The 16,487-nt window shown below is 43.0% G+C and overlaps 1 protein-coding gene across 2 annotated transcripts in view; it reads right to left on the minus strand.

Moving 5' to 3' along the window:
- Nucleotides 1–344: 344 nt before the first annotated feature.
- Nucleotides 345–16,487, minus strand: part of pi4kab (phosphatidylinositol 4-kinase, catalytic, alpha b) — a 326,669-nt gene continuing 310,526 nt past the window's right edge. For both annotated transcript variants that reach the window (XM_073051867.1, XM_073051866.1), the window contains 8 exons: nucleotides 14,525–14,631; nucleotides 12,693–12,797; nucleotides 10,228–10,353; nucleotides 7,905–8,025; nucleotides 6,178–6,337; nucleotides 4,870–4,959; nucleotides 3,565–3,648; nucleotides 345–765 (listed from right to left, as the gene is read on the minus strand). In XM_073051867.1, coding sequence (XP_072907968.1) covers nucleotides 714–765; nucleotides 3,565–3,648; nucleotides 4,870–4,959; nucleotides 6,178–6,337; nucleotides 7,905–8,025; nucleotides 10,228–10,353; nucleotides 12,693–12,797; nucleotides 14,525–14,631 — 845 coding nt within the window. In that variant the 3' untranslated portion in view covers nucleotides 345–713. The remainder of the gene's footprint in view (nucleotides 766–3,564; nucleotides 3,649–4,869; nucleotides 4,960–6,177; nucleotides 6,338–7,904; nucleotides 8,026–10,227; nucleotides 10,354–12,692; nucleotides 12,798–14,524; nucleotides 14,632–16,487) is intronic.

The raw sequence follows: 16,487 nt of genomic DNA on the forward strand, positions 1-16,487 counted from the left end.
GTGCAGAGCAATACATAAAATTGCTACAGTACTATGCAATAGTCTAAGGCTCCCTAGCTCCATATAGATATATATATATATATGCCAAATATTTTTGCACAGTACTGTACATACTTCAAAATAAGTTTATTTTGAACTTTAAAAGCAGAAAGTGTTGAAGAATATGCACATGGTAATGAAGTCTCATTATTGTTTTTCAGTAATTTGCACTAAATTTACAAAAACAACATGACTTCTATGTATAAGTTCAAAGTACCTTTGCACAGTACTGTATGTTTAGTCGATGTTTTGGGCAGAGACCCTTCATCAGGAATTAAAAACAGCTGACAGCTTCCAACACCAAACTAATTCCATTGCTTTATTGACATCATAGATTGAACTCATCTGTATTACATTTACATACTCTACAGAAAAATAGTATCTCCACATACATCTTTGATATTTATACTCATCTCCTCAGCATCACAGACAACAAATAGTGCAATCAATGCTTCTACAATGATTTGATAAACATTCTATGCTCTATAATCATAGTGTGATTGAAGAACGTTTTTATAGAAGTGATTGTTGTGAGGTCCCAGAACTAGTTTTAAAGTACAGTCGTTGAGTGTGGCTAACACAAACCGATTAAAAGAAAAAGTGCAAGAGGGATACAGCAGTGATACCGCACAATCACACTTTGAGAAGACAACAGGTCGGTCCAATACCCTCCATCAATACGGGATCTGGTTCTGATAGTACTGGATCCAGTCATACGTTTTACTCCTGACAAGTAATAACATGGCTTGATTATTTTGAGCATTATACTTCTTATTAAAGTTCAAAGTAACTTTTATTATCAAAGTACATATATGTCACCATATACATCAGTGAAAGACTGCTCAAATAGTGTGTTCAACCAGAGTGCAGAAGACAGAAAGAGATAATAATAATAATAAACAAACAATGAATATTGAGAACATGAGATAAGAGTCATTGAAGGCGAGTCCATAGGTTGTAAGAACATTTCAATGATGGGGCAAGTGAAGTTGAGTGAAATTATCCCCTTTGGTTCAGAAGCCTGATGGTTGAGGGGTGGTAACTGTTCCTAAACTTGGTGGTGTGAACCCTGATGCCAGGAGCAAGAAGAGAACACGTCCTGGGTGGTGGGGGCCCCTGGTGACGGAAGCTGCTTTCCCGCAACAGCAGGATGTGCTCAATAGTGGGGAAGGCTTTACCCATGGTGGACGGGGCTGTATCCATCACTTTTTGTGGTATTTTTTGATTTTGTAAGATTTATGAATATCCCATCATCTCCCCAACTTCCTTCACAAACAAAGATGTGATGTAATTCTGGGGGGGTCGGTGCTCCTGTTGTCACAATGGGTGGGGGGGGGAAGTAGGGAGGGAGGGTCAATGTTTCTGCTGCTTGTGCATGGGAGGGGGAGGAGGGGCTTTGGGGGTTCTGATGTTTCTATTCTTTGGGTTTTGTTTTGTTTTATGGATGTCTGTGAAGAATCAGAATTTCAGGTTGTGTCTGTATATATTCTCTGATATTAAATTGCACCATTTGACAGCAAGATTTTGACGTTTCAAGGAAAGTACTCCCACAGAACGGGACATAACGTGAATCCTCCCCTTCTCAGCTGCATTAAATGTAGCTCTACCAGAGGAAGGAAGAGATTCAATGAAAAGAAGACAGTGATTCACCAACAAGTGAAAATATGCAGATGTTGGTAATTTAAGCAACACATACAAAATGCTGGAGGAACTCAGCAGGCCAGGCAGCATCTACTGAAAAAAGAGAACAGTTGACATTTTGGGCCAAAACCTTTCGGCAGGACTGGAGAAAAAAGCTGAGGAGTAGATTTAAAAGGTGGGGGGGGGGAGGGGAGAGAGAACCACCAGGTGATAGGTGAGACCTGGAGGGGGAGGGATGAAGTAAAGAGCTGGTAAGTTGATTAGTGAAAGAGACAGAAGGCCATAGAATAAAGAAAAGGGGGAGGAGCAACAGAGGGAGGCAATGGGCAGGCAAGGAGATAAGGTGAGAGAGGGAAAAAGGGAAATGGTGAAGGAGGGTAGGTGGGGGGTGGGGCATTACTGGAAATTTGTTGAAGGCTACCCAAACGGAATATAAGGTGTTGTTCCCCCAACCTAAGTGTGGCCACATCATGACAGTGGAGGAGACTATGGATGGACATATTGTAATGGGAATGGGAAGTGGAATTATAAAGGGTGGACACTGAGAGATCTCACTTTTACTCGGTGAAGCAGTCTCCCAATCTACATTGGATCTCACTGATATACAGGAGGCCACACTGGGAGTATCGAACACATTATATGACCCTAACAGATTCACAGGTGAAGTGTTGCCTCACCTGGAAGGACTATTTAAGGACCTGAATGGTAGTGAGGGAGGAGGTGTCACACTTGTTCCTAGTGAAACTTGTCCACACTCTAAATAATTTCTCTTTAGGCCCCTCCCACTTCCTACAAACAGAAGGGGTAGCTATGGGCACTTGCATGGGTCCCAGCTATGCATGCCTGTTTGTCAGTTACATGGAACAATCTATGTTCCAAGCCTACACTGGTGACTGTCCTGCACTTTTCCTATGCTACATCGACGACTGCATTGGTGCTGCTTCCTGTATCCATGCTCAAATTGTCAACTTCATCCACTTTGCCTCCAACTTCCACCCTGCCCTCAAATTCACCTTGTCCATTTCCCACACCTATGTCCACTTTCTCGATCTCACTGTCTCTATCTCCAGAGACAGCTTATCCACTGATGTCTATTACAAACCCACAGACTCACACAACAACTTGTCCCTCGTGCGACACTGTTACTTGTAAAAAAAAGCCAACCCCTTCTCTCAATTCCTCCGTCTCCGCTGCATCTGCTTTCAGGATGACGCTTTTCATTCTAGAACAAAGGACACGTCCTCCTTTTCAAAGACAGGGGTTTCGCTTCCTCCACCATCAACGCTGCCCTCAAATGCATCTCTTCCACTTCACGCACGTCTGCTCTTACTACATCCTCATGCCACCCTACCAGGGAAAATGGTTCCCTCGTCCTCACCTACCACCCCACCAGCCTCCATGTCCAACACATAATTCTCTGAAACTTCCGCCACCTCCAATGGGATCCCATTACCAAGCACATCTTTCCCTCCCCCCACTTTCTGCTTTCCACAGGAATTGCTCCCTACTTGACTCCCTTGTCTATTCATCCCTCCCCACTTATCTCCCTCCTGGTACTTATCCTTGTAAGCGGAACAAGTGCTACACCTGCCCCTACACCTCCTCCCTCACTACCATTAAGGGCCACAAGCTGTCCTAGGTGAGGCAACACTTCACCTGTGAGTCTGCTGGGGTCATATACTGTGTTTGGTGCTCCTGGTGTGGCCTCCTGTATATCGGTGAGTCCCGATGTAGACTGGGAGACCGCTTTGCTGAGCACCTATGCTCCATCCGCCAGTAAAAGTGGGTTTCCGCCTGAATCATCAACTGTACTCTTTTTCTGGATGCTGCCTGGCCTGCTCAGTTCCTGCAGCATTTTGTGTATGTTGTAAGTAATTCACCAACCTGTTGCTTAGGAAGCAGTTCTGTATAACCTTGATGATGAAGTTTGCTGCCTCTCTCTCACTCACGTTGGGATTGAATCTTTGTCTGAAAAACATCATCATCATTATTGTATGACGTTGGTAATCATGGTCTTTCCATGATTGTTCTTGTCAAATTCTACAGAAGTGGTTTGTCCTTGTCTTCTTCTGGGCAGTGTCTTTACAAGACAGGTGAACCCAGCCATTATCAATACTGTTCAGAGATAGTCTGCCTGGCGTCAGTGGTCGCATAACCAGGACTTGTGATATGCACCGGCTGCTTATACGACCATCCACCATCTGCTCTCATGGGTTCACATGACCCTGATCTGGGGCTAAACAGTTGTTACACCTTGCCCAAGGGTCTGCAGGTGAGCACCTTACACCTCCTTTGGCAGAGATGAATCTTCTCCCTACCAGATGTGTTAGAAAAACCTGAAATCCCGATTCTAGGCAGCTGAAGAGTACAGAGCGGCACTGTACAGGTCTTTCAGCCCATGATGTTGTGCCAACCTTTTAACCTACTCTAAGATCAATCTAACCTTTCCCTCATACATAGCCTTCCATCTTTCTATCATCCATGTGTCTATCTAAAAGTTCCTTAAATGTCCTTAATGTATCTGCCTCTCCCACCTCCCCTGGCAGAGCATTCCACACACTCACCACTGTGTAAAATATCCTGCTTCTGACATCCCCCTATACTTTCCCCTCTCTCTGTGGTCATTTCAAATTACACCAACATGTTAAATTACACCTCCAAGAGGGCCAAAACCTTGTTGTGGTTTGGAGGCTTGTGTGTCTCAATGACCCAGAGAACTCTGCTAGCTGGAATCAGGGCTTCATGCTTTGACTCTTTGTAGAGTCACCCATGCCAAACAGGTCATAGGGTAGAGACAGGACTACGGGTCCTCCAGGTTCAGGGGTTTAGCTCAGAGCTAGCAACCCTGACTGGTAAAACAAAATTGTTACAGAAACAGCAATGAAGAATCCTTCTACATCTGAGTGCGATGGTATTCCTGAGTCTCCACCCAGGACTTGCATGATTGACAGTAGCGAAAACCAAGAGGAAGCTACTGGCATGACAATGGAAGACCTGGACAACACCAGAGATGGAGGAGCTTCATTGTTGCCCTAAACACCAGCGGCGTAACACACAGTAAACAAGTTAAATCATAATAGACTTATTGCAAGTTGATTAGAATTCTGCAGGGTTTACAACTGAAAGAATGGTACCTGCAATTTCCAAAATCTGACAAGATCTAATCACATCATAAGACTATGCACTTACTTAAGAAGTTTGATGGTCTGGCCCCGGAAACAGGGAAGTCCCGTATCCAACATGAGTGTAACGAGCGACACCACTGCATCCATGTAAGGCCTGAAGTGTAGGAATGTTAACGATTACCTGAGGCTCCAAATGGTTCAAAGTGTGAACACCAAGCAACGAAATAATCATCTCCACTCCCTGACAAAGTTCCATGGTCTATTTTCTAATTAAATTTGTCTGTAACATATATAACTAGCTAAATGCACAAATGCTGGAGGAACTCAGCACCTACAGAGGGGAATAAACTTTAATACTTCCTTAACATCGCATCCTTGCTGTAAGAACTAAGGCTCCTGCACCACCTCCTTGACTCGATGATAGCAGTGAGAAGGACAGCGTGGCTTAGACGGTGGGGTCCTTGATGATAGATGCTATTTTCTTCTGGCAGCACACCTGGTAAATGTGCTCAATGGTGGGGTGAATTTTTCCTGTGATGGACTGGGCTGTGTCCACAACTTATTGTAGTTTGGTGCTTATATTCTCTATTCCTCAAGTGGAATATAAAATACGTTCACTTATAGTACTGTGCAAATGTTTTGGGCACATATATATAGCTAGGATATCTAAGTCTTTCACACAGTCCTGTAGTAAATTTATATATTGCACTGTATAGCTCCTGCAGCTGCAAATAAAAACAAATTTCATGGCATAGAACAATGATAAACCTGATTCTGATCTGGGTCTCTATTGTGGACTGAGAGTGGGAAGGGGGCAGGGAGAGGGAAATCATGGTTGGGAAAAGGGGAAGGGAGAGGGGAGGGAGGGGGAAGCACCTGAGAGACATTCTGTAATGATCTATAAACCGGTGGTTTGGAATCAGATAGCCTTGCCTGGTGTCTCTGGGCTGGGTGTGTCTGCACCTGCACCACCACCTCCCACCTCTGGCACCCTTCTGCCACCTGTCTCACTCTCCTTACACAGCGTTCCACCTTCACCATTCCCAACATTCTTAGCTCTTGCCAGATTTACAAACTCGCTCTTCACTCTACGCTGACAAATACAGGACTGTGTAAATGTCTTAGGCACCCGAGCTATATTTATGTGCCTAAGACCTTTGCATTGTCATGTGTAGCTCTATACCTTTCCCTCCCAGGTGCTTATCCAAGTTCCCCATAACCATCTACACTGGTTGCCTCAACCAGCTGACACAGAGTGCCACATTCAGAATATACCCTCAGTAAAGAAATTCCCAGTGACTCAATAAGTTACAAAGGACACTTATTAAGCCTAGTTTTGTTACTTTATCACTTTGGTTTGAAGGTTTCTCACCTGACCGCCAAGTATCCCTTAACGCACATCTCCATGAACCACTTGAAGGGCGTAGCTTCCATCTTTCCACCCATAATCATCACCATTTCGTCGGTAAGCTTGATGTCAGGCTCCCAGCCAAGGTTGCCCCCTGGTGAGCTCTCAAATATGAAACCAAAATCTGTAATGCACAGGGCTTGGATTAGTCAGGAGTCCAAGGAGGGCAGTGGATTTTGTTAACTATTCAGTATCTGAGAATTACTCAGATTGAACAGAGGAGTGTTCTCACAATACTTGAGAATTTCTACAGATGTAAAGAGCATTCTAACAGGCTGTATCACCGAATGAGGGAGTGGGGCTACTGCACAGGATCAAAATAAGCTGCAGAGAATTGTAAACTCAGTCAGCTCCAACATGGGCAGTAGCCTCCGTAGTATTCAGGACATCTTCCAGAAGCGATGCCACAAAAAGATGGTGTCCATCATCAAGGATTGCGGTTAACTGCTGCTGTTAAGTGAACAAATTTCACAACATATGCCGGTGATACTAACCCTGACTCTGATTCCCTTTACTACAGAGCTAATTCCATAAGGCCAGAGAACGTTCATCTGATGTAAACTATACTTCCCCATCAGCCACTGCACAACCCCACCCATTCCAGTGGAGGTAATGCCATCTCATGTACACCCATAATGTTTAACTGGAGCCCAGTGAAATTTCTCCATGAAATTCACTGGCCAGTTTGTCAGTGTTGTTGGGGATATCGAGGCTTGAACCGGGACAGATTACAACTACCCCACCTTCCCAACATCATTAAGAGGCAATGCCCTGGAACACTTGGTTTGGTGACCAGACGGAGCTTCTTCTAACACTCCAGCATCAACTTAGAACATTACAGTTCTTTCACGATGTTGTGCTGACTTTTTAAACCATAATTAATCTAACCCTTCCCTCTTACACAGCCCTCCATTTATCTTTCATTCATGTGCCTACCTAAGAGTCTCTTAAATATCCCTTACTTAAGCCTTTACCACCACTCCTGACAGCATGTTCCATGTACCCAGCACCCTCTGGATAAACAACCTACCCCTGATATCCCTCCTATACTTTCCTCCAATCTCTATAAAATTAGAAACACGAGGAAGTCTGCAGAGGCTGGACATCTAAATGACGGAGAACTCAGCTGGTTGGGCAGCATCTGCAGAAATTAATAAACTGTCAATGTTCCTGAACAAGAGCATTTTGTGTGTGTTACCATAAAATTATGCCCTCTTGCAGTAGTCATTTCCACACTGTTCACTCTATCTATACCTCTCAGACAAGTCACCTCTCATCGTCTTCCTCCGGCACAAACATAACAGGTACACAGCTTACTACACATATAACTTTGGACCGTGGGAAAAAAACCAGCGCACCCGGAGGAAACCCATACTGTCACGGGCAGAACGTACACACTCTTTACAGACAGCAGCGGGAAATGAACCCAGATGGCTGGCGCTGTAATAGTGTTACGTTAACCGCTACTAACCGTGCCACCTCTATTCAGCCATATATCACTGCCCAAACATTTAATTTTAAATGCCCTTAAAAACAGACTGAAGACTTTGTAATGGAAAGTGATGGATGATGAACACTAACAACAATGTCTACAGGAGAAACAATCTGCACTGGGAACCCCTTAAAATGAACTGAGTCAGCTTTGGATGCTGAAGAGACTCATGTGATGTTCTTTCAGGATCAGCACTGACCTATGTGGATGAGGTGACCTTTTCGGTCTAGCATGATGTTCCCATTGTGCCGGTCTTTGATCTGCAGCAGGAAGAGGAGGAGGCTGTACGCAGCCATGCTGCGGATAAAGTTGTAACGTGCCTTCAAGAAAGACAGAAAGGGTTAAAGTTGTGATGTAAATGTGCAAAGATAGCAAGGTTTTTTTAAAATCAGATTCAGATTTATACAGTGAAATGTGTCCTTTGATTTGGGATTGTTAGTTCCTGCCCTACATTTAAGACCCACAAACACAGACGGTCACAAATAGACACATCTTCTTTAATATTATTCGTTCTCAAGGTAACTTTAAGGACCTCTATTCAATCAAAGCCAATCTTGTCCTTCCCAGAACAATGAATACTTTTGTCTTTGCAGTGACATGTAACAGTAGCAGTATTGCACAAAATTCTTAGGTGCGTACAGTATATACAGCTTGGGTGCCTAAGACTTTTGCACAGTACTGTAGTAATTATACCTACTGCACTGTACTTCTGTCGCAAAGAAAAACACATTTCATGACATATGTGAGTGATGATAAACCTGATTCTGGGTCTCTATTGTGGACTGAGAGTGGGAAGGGGGCAGGGAAAGGGGAGGGAGCAGGAAGGACCAGAGAGACTTTCTGTAATTTATTGATTTATTTATCCATTTCCTGAGGAGACTGAGGTCCTTTAACATCTGCCGGACGATGCTGAGGATGTTCTACGAGTCTGCGGTGGTCAGTGCTATCATGTTTGCTGTTGTGTGCTGGGGCAGCAGACACCAACAGAATCAACAAACTCATTCGTAAGGCCAGTGATGTTGTGGGGGTGGAACTGGACTCTCTGACGGTGGTGTCTGAAAAGAGGATGCTGTCCAAGTTGCATGCCATCTTGGACAATGACTCCCATCCACTCCATAATGTACTGGTTAGGCACAGGAGTACATTCAGCCAGAGACTCATTCCACCGAGATGTAACACTGAGTGTCATAGGAAGTCATTCCTGCCCATGGCCATCAAACTTTACAACTCCTCCCTCGGAGTGTCAGACACCCTGAGCCAATAGGCTGGTCCTGGACTTATTTCCACTTGGCACGATTAACTTAGTATTATTTAATTATTTATGGTTTTATATTGCTATATTTCTACACTATTCTTGGTTGGTGTGGCTGTAATGAAATCCAATTTCCCTCGGGATAAATAAAGTATGTCTGTCTGTCATAAGAACATAAGAGATAGGAGCAGGAGTAGGCCAATCATGGCTGATCATGGCTGATCCAATCTTAACTCTAGTTTTCACCGAATCCCACAAGGCAACAGTGCCAACCAACAGGGCACCATGCCGCCCATTTTATTTTATTATTCATCCCGCCCAAACCCATGTGATCACCCGGGGGGAAAAAACCGAGTTGCCAATTGAGGAGAAAAAATCTGGAAAATTCCTCTCCGACCCATCCAGGCTATCGAAAACTGGTCCAGGAGATCACATGGCTGATCTAAACCTAGCCTCATGTCCACTTACCTGCTCACTCACCGCATCCCCTAATGCCATTTTTATCCAGGAAAATGTCTATCTCCGTTTTGAATTTATTGAGTGTAGTAGCTTCCACAGCTCTCTGGGGCAGTAAATTCCACAGCCCCACTACCCTCTGAGTGAAGAAATTTCTCCGCATCTCAGTCCTGAAACGGCATCCCCTTATTTTAAGATTATGCCCCCTAGTCCTAGTTTCACCCATCATTGGGAACATTCTCCCCGCATCCACCCGATCAAGCCCCTTCACAATCTTATATGTTTCAATGTTTTATTCATTCATTTGTTTATATATTTATGTATTTATTGAGAATCAGTGCAGAACAGGCCTTTCCAGCCCTTTGAACCCAGCCTAATCATGGACAATTTTCAATTAACCTACCAATTGGTATGTCTTTGGACTGTGGGAGGAAACTGGAACATCTGGAGGAAACCCACAAGGAAAATTCTTATAGATAGCAACAGGAAATGAACCTGGATTGCCTATGATCAACAAACTAATTGCTTGGAATCAAATGAGCTTGCCTGGTGTCTCAGGACTGGGTGTGTCTGCACCTGCGCTACCCCCAGTCCTGGCATTCCTTCTCTACCACTTGTCCCTCACCCCTCCCGCAGCGCTCCAACCTCACCATTCCCAATGTGCTTTGCTCCCACCAGATTTACAAACCCGCTCTATGCTCCACACTGACAAATACAATGCTGTGCAAAAGTATTAGGTACCCTAGCTATATATATGTGCCTAAAATTTTTGCACAGTTCTGTAGTTGCAGTTAAATGGATGATTTGACCTTACCTGCTGGAATGCCAGTGTAGATTCATCGCCGTACTGGTTCCTGAAGTAATCATACATTCCAAAGTCTGTCTGCCTGCCCAGCTGATCTCGTGACTTGCAGTCGGGGATACATTCAATAACTCCACACTGGAAAAAGTAATTACACACTAAAAATCTTGTCACATTTGAATTCTGTCAACAACAAATATCTCTGAGAACCTTGTTCCTGTACTGCAGGAGTTGCCAACCTGTTTTATGCCATGGGCCCTTATCATTATTGAAGAATTCCGTGAACCCCAGCTTGGGAACCCTTTTTATTCTGCATTTAACTAATAATAGTCACAACATTGAAAATGTGTTTAATTAGTGACCTAGCGAGATACAGCACGGTAACTGGCCCTTCTGGCCTAATGAGCCTGAGCTGCTCAATTACACCCCATCTGTGTGACCAATTAACCCAGTAACCCGCCTTTGGAATGTGAGAGGAAACCTGAGCACCCAGAGGCAACCTATGTGGTCATGGGGGCAAGTAAAAACTGCTTACAGACAGCCACACGAGTTGAACCCGGGTGGCTGGCGCTGTAATTACATCTCGCTAAACTCTTACAGATTACAACCTCCAACTGCCCTTGAAGTGGTGAGGGTGAGCAGGTATATTCCAGAGCACATAGTACACACACTGTACTGTGAGGATTTTGACCCAGTGCCAGTGATGCTGGGTTCCCAACTGTTTATCTGCCATGGACCAATACCATTAAGCAAGAGGGACGTGCATCCCAGGTTGGGAACCCCCTGCAGTGAAGGCACAGTGACTTATCTCCAAGTCAGGATGGCGTATAGTCACAAGCCAGGACTGATATTATGCCTGGGGAATCTCATTGGTCGGCCTGATTACAGTGAGATCCAATCACATTGCACCAGATTTCTTTCTGACCTCCATCGATATTGCACATTGTTAAAAATTAACTGTGGGGATTACGTGAATTGTCACCTTTTACCATGCACAACAGTCTACAGCCCAATGAGCACGTCAACATTTAACTCATTTTATGACAGCATACAGAACTTTGCAAAAGTCTTAGGCACACATATATATAACTAGGGTGTCTCAGACTTTAGCACAGTACTGTAGTAATTTTATGTATTGCACTGTACTGCTGCCCCCCCAAAAAAAATTTCACGAGTGATGGTAAACCTGATTCTGATATGGGTCTCTGTTGTGGACTGAGAGGGAGAATCATGGTGGGTAAAAGGGGAAGGGTGAGGACAGGGAGCAGGAAGCACCAGAGAGACATTCTGTAATGATCAATAAACCAATTGTTTCAAGTGACCTTGCCTGGTGTCTCAGGTCTGAGTGTGTCTGCACCCTTGCCACCCCTCACCCCGGCACTCCTTCTCTGCCACCTGTCCTAACCCCTCTCATACCCCTCCTGTGGCGCTCCACCCTCGCCATTCCCAACATCTTTTGCTCCCGTCAGATTTACAAACTCGATCTCCACTCCATGATGATAAATACCTTACTGTACAAAGGTCTTTGGCACCTTAGCTATATACACATATACCTAAGACTTTTGCACAATAGTGTATGTTACCATATATTACCCTGAGATTCCTGATTTTACTGTGAATGTTTGCGAGAAAATTAATCTCAATTGGCTTATCGATCATTACTGAATGTTTGTCTGGTGCTTTTCACCCCCTTCTCTCTCCCATCCACTTTTCCCAACCATGATCCCCCTTCTCCCTGCCCCCTTCCCACTCTCAGTCTATAATAGAGACCCATATCAGAATCAGGTTTATCATCACTCATGAAATTTGTTTTTTTCTGGCTGCAGTACAGTGCAATACATAAAATTACTACAGTACTGTGCAAAAGTCTTAGGCACCCTAGTCAGGCTATATATATATATATATACACCTAAGACTTTGCAGTACTGTACATACTTTGATAATAAATTTACTTTGAACTTTAAAAGCAGATGGTCTTGAAGAACATACACACGATAATGAAGTCTCGAACTGCTTTTTAGCAATTTTCACTAAATTTACAGAAAGAACATGATTCCTACATAAAAGTTCAAAGTACATTTACACAACCTTAAGATTGGTCTCCTTATAGGCAGCCACAGAACAAGAAACCACATGAGAACCCATTTACAAAAGGCTGACAAATGCCCAGTGTGCAGAGAGAGGGAGAAAAAAAATCAAATCGTGCAAACAATAAAAGTAAGCAAACAGCATTTTGGAATGGAAGTGACTTCTCGAAGTCCGGAGAAGCTGGAGCAGGCCTCAGTTCAGCACACAGCGGAGTAAACTATTGTTTCATTATTTTGTGTCTCTATGTACATGACTTTCTGACAGACAAGTACAGAACAATGTTTTCAGTAAGTAGGCATTACCTGTTACTGACTTTTGTATACGTACTGGATCTTACTAAGTTTAATCACAGAAGGTAAATTTGAATTCTTAGCAAAATTCCAACATACCCCTGGAGCTGTCGCCACTACTCTGTAGGGAAAGACGAACAGGTCTAAACCCACTAGTTGAATAATGTTCTTGAAAAGGCCGATGATCTGTAGTGCCAACATGTCCTGTGGAGATACACAATGTGAGGACACTTGTATATGCAACCAACTTTCTTAAAAAAACAATTCAGAAACAGTGAATACAAAAGCTGAGTTAAATTGTACAAGGAAAATTTAATCTACACTCAGGTATACCTGCTCATATATGCAAATCATGTGGCAGCAACTCAGTGCATAAAAGCATGCAGACATGGTCAAGAAGTTCAGTTGTTGTTCAGATCAAGCAACAAAATGGGAAAGAATTGTGATCTACATGATTTTGACCATGGAATGATTGTTGATGTCAGATGGAGTGGTTTGATCTCCTGGGATTTTTACACACAGCAGTACTTAGAGCAGGGGTTCTCAACGTGCGGTTCACGGATCCCTCGGTTATGTAAAAAAACATGACATAAAAACATTAAGAAGTCTCTGCTCTAGAATTTACAGAGAATGGTGCAAAAAACAAAAAATATCCAAAGAGTGGCAGTTCAGTGGGCGAGAATGTCTTGTTAATGAAAAATGTCAGAGAAGAATGGCCAGACTGGTTCAAGTTCACAGGAAGATAACTTAAAACCCATATGTTACAACAGTAATGTGTTGAAGAGCACAACACATTGAACCTCAAAGTAGATGTGCTGCAGCAGCAGACTATCACAAACATACACTCAATGGCCACTTTATTAGCTAAAGGAGGTACCCAATAAAGTGGCCACTGAATGCTTATATCGAGCATATAGTTATTACTGAAAAGTAAACTGATGAAAGCAATGCTTCACTGGAGATTCAAACAATGTTTTGAAGCTCATGGCCAAGTGGGAGCTTTTGTACCTTCTTCCCGATGTGAGCTGGGGTTGGCTGTGACGGAATTAAAATATGGAAGGAAACATTGAACTTGATTTGGTGAATTGTTTGATGAACTGATTCTTGCTTAATAACTTAATCAGAGCAATTGAACATCGACACAAGGAGTTTCTGCTGATAAGATCATTCTCAGATTAACTGTTTATAGTGTACAATGGCAGGTTTGCAGAAGTAATCTCCTTATCTCAGGCCACTACCTGGGTGACCCAATTTGACTGGTTTGAGCCAGGTAGGAATGCTCAGTTTCAGCTGAGTTCAGTCCAATCTAGTGCTGTGTTGTTCCACTGATAAGGAAAGAGTATAAGAATACAGGGCTTCAAATGTAAAGGGGCGAAAACTATGGAGACCTACTATCGTAAGGAATAAGCCCAGGTCAGGGGCTGGGAGAACAAAGGATTGATTGTCTGGCCAATGGGAGATGCCCTATATTACTGTTATAAATCGGAGACATGGTCTGAGTGACCATTGGTACAGAGGGAACGGTAGAATTCATGATTTAAGTTGCCGGCCTGGGGTCAACATAGCTACATTGCTGTTTGTGCAGAGTCAATAAAGTGTGATCTTGGATTAATTAAGAATTGCGTACCAAATTGCCTAACCTAGATCAGTTGAAGATCGTCAACAAGGGAAGAATTGAGAATGTGCAAGGTGTGTGGAGTCTTTAATCATGCTAGCTACTGTACCAAGCAGTGTAATTCATATAAACCAAGGTTTTCCAACCTTTTTTATGCCAAAGACCCCAACCATTAACTGAGGGGTTCATGGAATGCAGGTTGGGAACCCCTGCTTTAAATCTATAACCTTTATTGTTTCAAACCTATAAAGATGACAAAGATAAGGTGTTTACTGCAATACAGTAATAGAGCCAAACTCAGGGTGAATGGGTTTACCTGTCTGCAATCATCACCGACTTTAAAAATTGCAGCTTGCCAATAAATTCTTTCACTGTTTTCTTTCTCTGAAGAATCATCAGAACCTTCCGAAGAGGAACGCAGACCTGGAAAGCATATTCCTGTATGTTATTCTTCAACACACTGACACTCTTCAATGCAATGTGTTGCTTCACGATTTATGTTTACCTATTATTAGGTTTATAATATGTCAAAAGATCAAAGTACAAAGTGAATTTATTGTCAAAGTATATGTATGTCACCATATACAACCCTGAGATTTATTTTCTTGCTAGCATACTCTATAAGTTCATAATACAATAATAACCATAACAGAATTAATGAAAGACTGCACCAACTTGGGCATTCAACCAAAATGCATCAAGTTGTGCAAATATAAAGAGAAATAAGAATAAATAAATACGCAATAAGTATCGAGAACATGAGATGCAGAGTTCTTGAAAGCGAGTCCATAAGTTGTGGGAATATTTCAATGATGGGCCAAGTGAAGTTTAGTGAAGTTATCTGCTCTGGTTCAAGAGCCTGATGTTTGAGGGGTAATAACTGTTCCTAAACCTGGTGGTATGAGTCCTGAGGCTCCTGTCCCTTCTTCCTGATGGTAAAAGCAAGAAGAGAGTATGACCTGGGTGGTGGGGGTTCCTGATATGGAATGAGGCTTTCCTGTGAAACACTCTGTGTAGATGTGCTCAATGGTGGGGAGGGCTTTACCCATGATGGATTAAATTACTAAAATATGGAAATGATACCAAGTATTGTTTAAAAATTAAAAATAATAGGCAATTTCTAGTTTCAAATTGGAAAATCCTTTTGAAAGATTTTCAAAAAGATTCAAAAGGATTCAAAAAATCCTCTTGAAAGATTCCCCAAGAGCTGAATCCTCAGTGTTAAATGTACACATGACAGAGTAGTAGAATTGAATGTTGTTATTGAGTCATGTTAGTAATGGCACAGGCTGGGCAACATACAGTGTGGGAGCTAGGAACCAAGCCCAGGGAGATGAAAACACGTGTACTTGAAAGCCAAAAGCGAGAGTCCGCTGCGCGAAAGAAGCCTAATCAATTCATCATATAATCAAACAACTGCATACACACCCACCAGCTTCTCCCAATTGCACTGACACGGTACACTCAGCTACCCTGATACCTTATCCAGACAATCCCTAAGGACAAACGTCTGCAGGCTCATCTACCGTAAAGTGCAACATGGTCGAACCCATGTATTAAAAGGGAAACAGTTGGGAGGGCTCAGCATCTGTGAAAAGTGAAGTAGTTAATGTCTCTGAGCTTAAACACTAACTCTGTTTTCTTTCCATAGATGCTGCCTCCCCAGCATCCAGCAGAACATCTTCAAGGAGCGATGCTTCAAAATGGGGGCATTCATCATTAAGGACCTCATCACCTAGGACATGCCCTCTTCTCATTGGAAGGAGGTACAGGAGACCGAAGTCACACACTCAACAATTCAGGAACAGATTCTTCCCCTCTGCCATCCAATTTCTGAATGGACATTGAACTCTTGGACACTACCTCACTACTTTTTTTTCTCTTTTTGTACTAAGCTAACAATAAAGAAAGGGAAGCTAGATAATGAAAATAAACTAGCACAAAATATAAAAATGGATAGTGAAAGTTTTTGTAATTATATAAAGTGGAAAAGGGTGGCTAAAGTGAATGCAGGTCCCTTGGAGGATGAGAAGGGGGAATTGATATTGGGTAATGAAAAGATGGCCAGGGCTTTGAATGACAGTGCAGGACACTAACATGCCAAAGAGAGATGTTATGGATGTGATGGGAGGTGAGGACCTCGATACAATAGCTATCACTAAAGAGGTGGTGCTGAGCACATTTGTGGGCCTGAAGATAGATAAGTCCCCTAGTCCTGATGGAATACATCCCAGGGTGCTGAAAGAAATGGCAGAGGTTATAGTCAAGGCTTTGGTGAT

Source organism: Hemitrygon akajei, chromosome 7, assembly GCF_048418815.1.
Source record: "Hemitrygon akajei chromosome 7, sHemAka1.3, whole genome shotgun sequence".
Lineage (NCBI taxonomy): Eukaryota > Metazoa > Chordata > Chondrichthyes > Myliobatiformes > Dasyatidae > Hemitrygon > Hemitrygon akajei.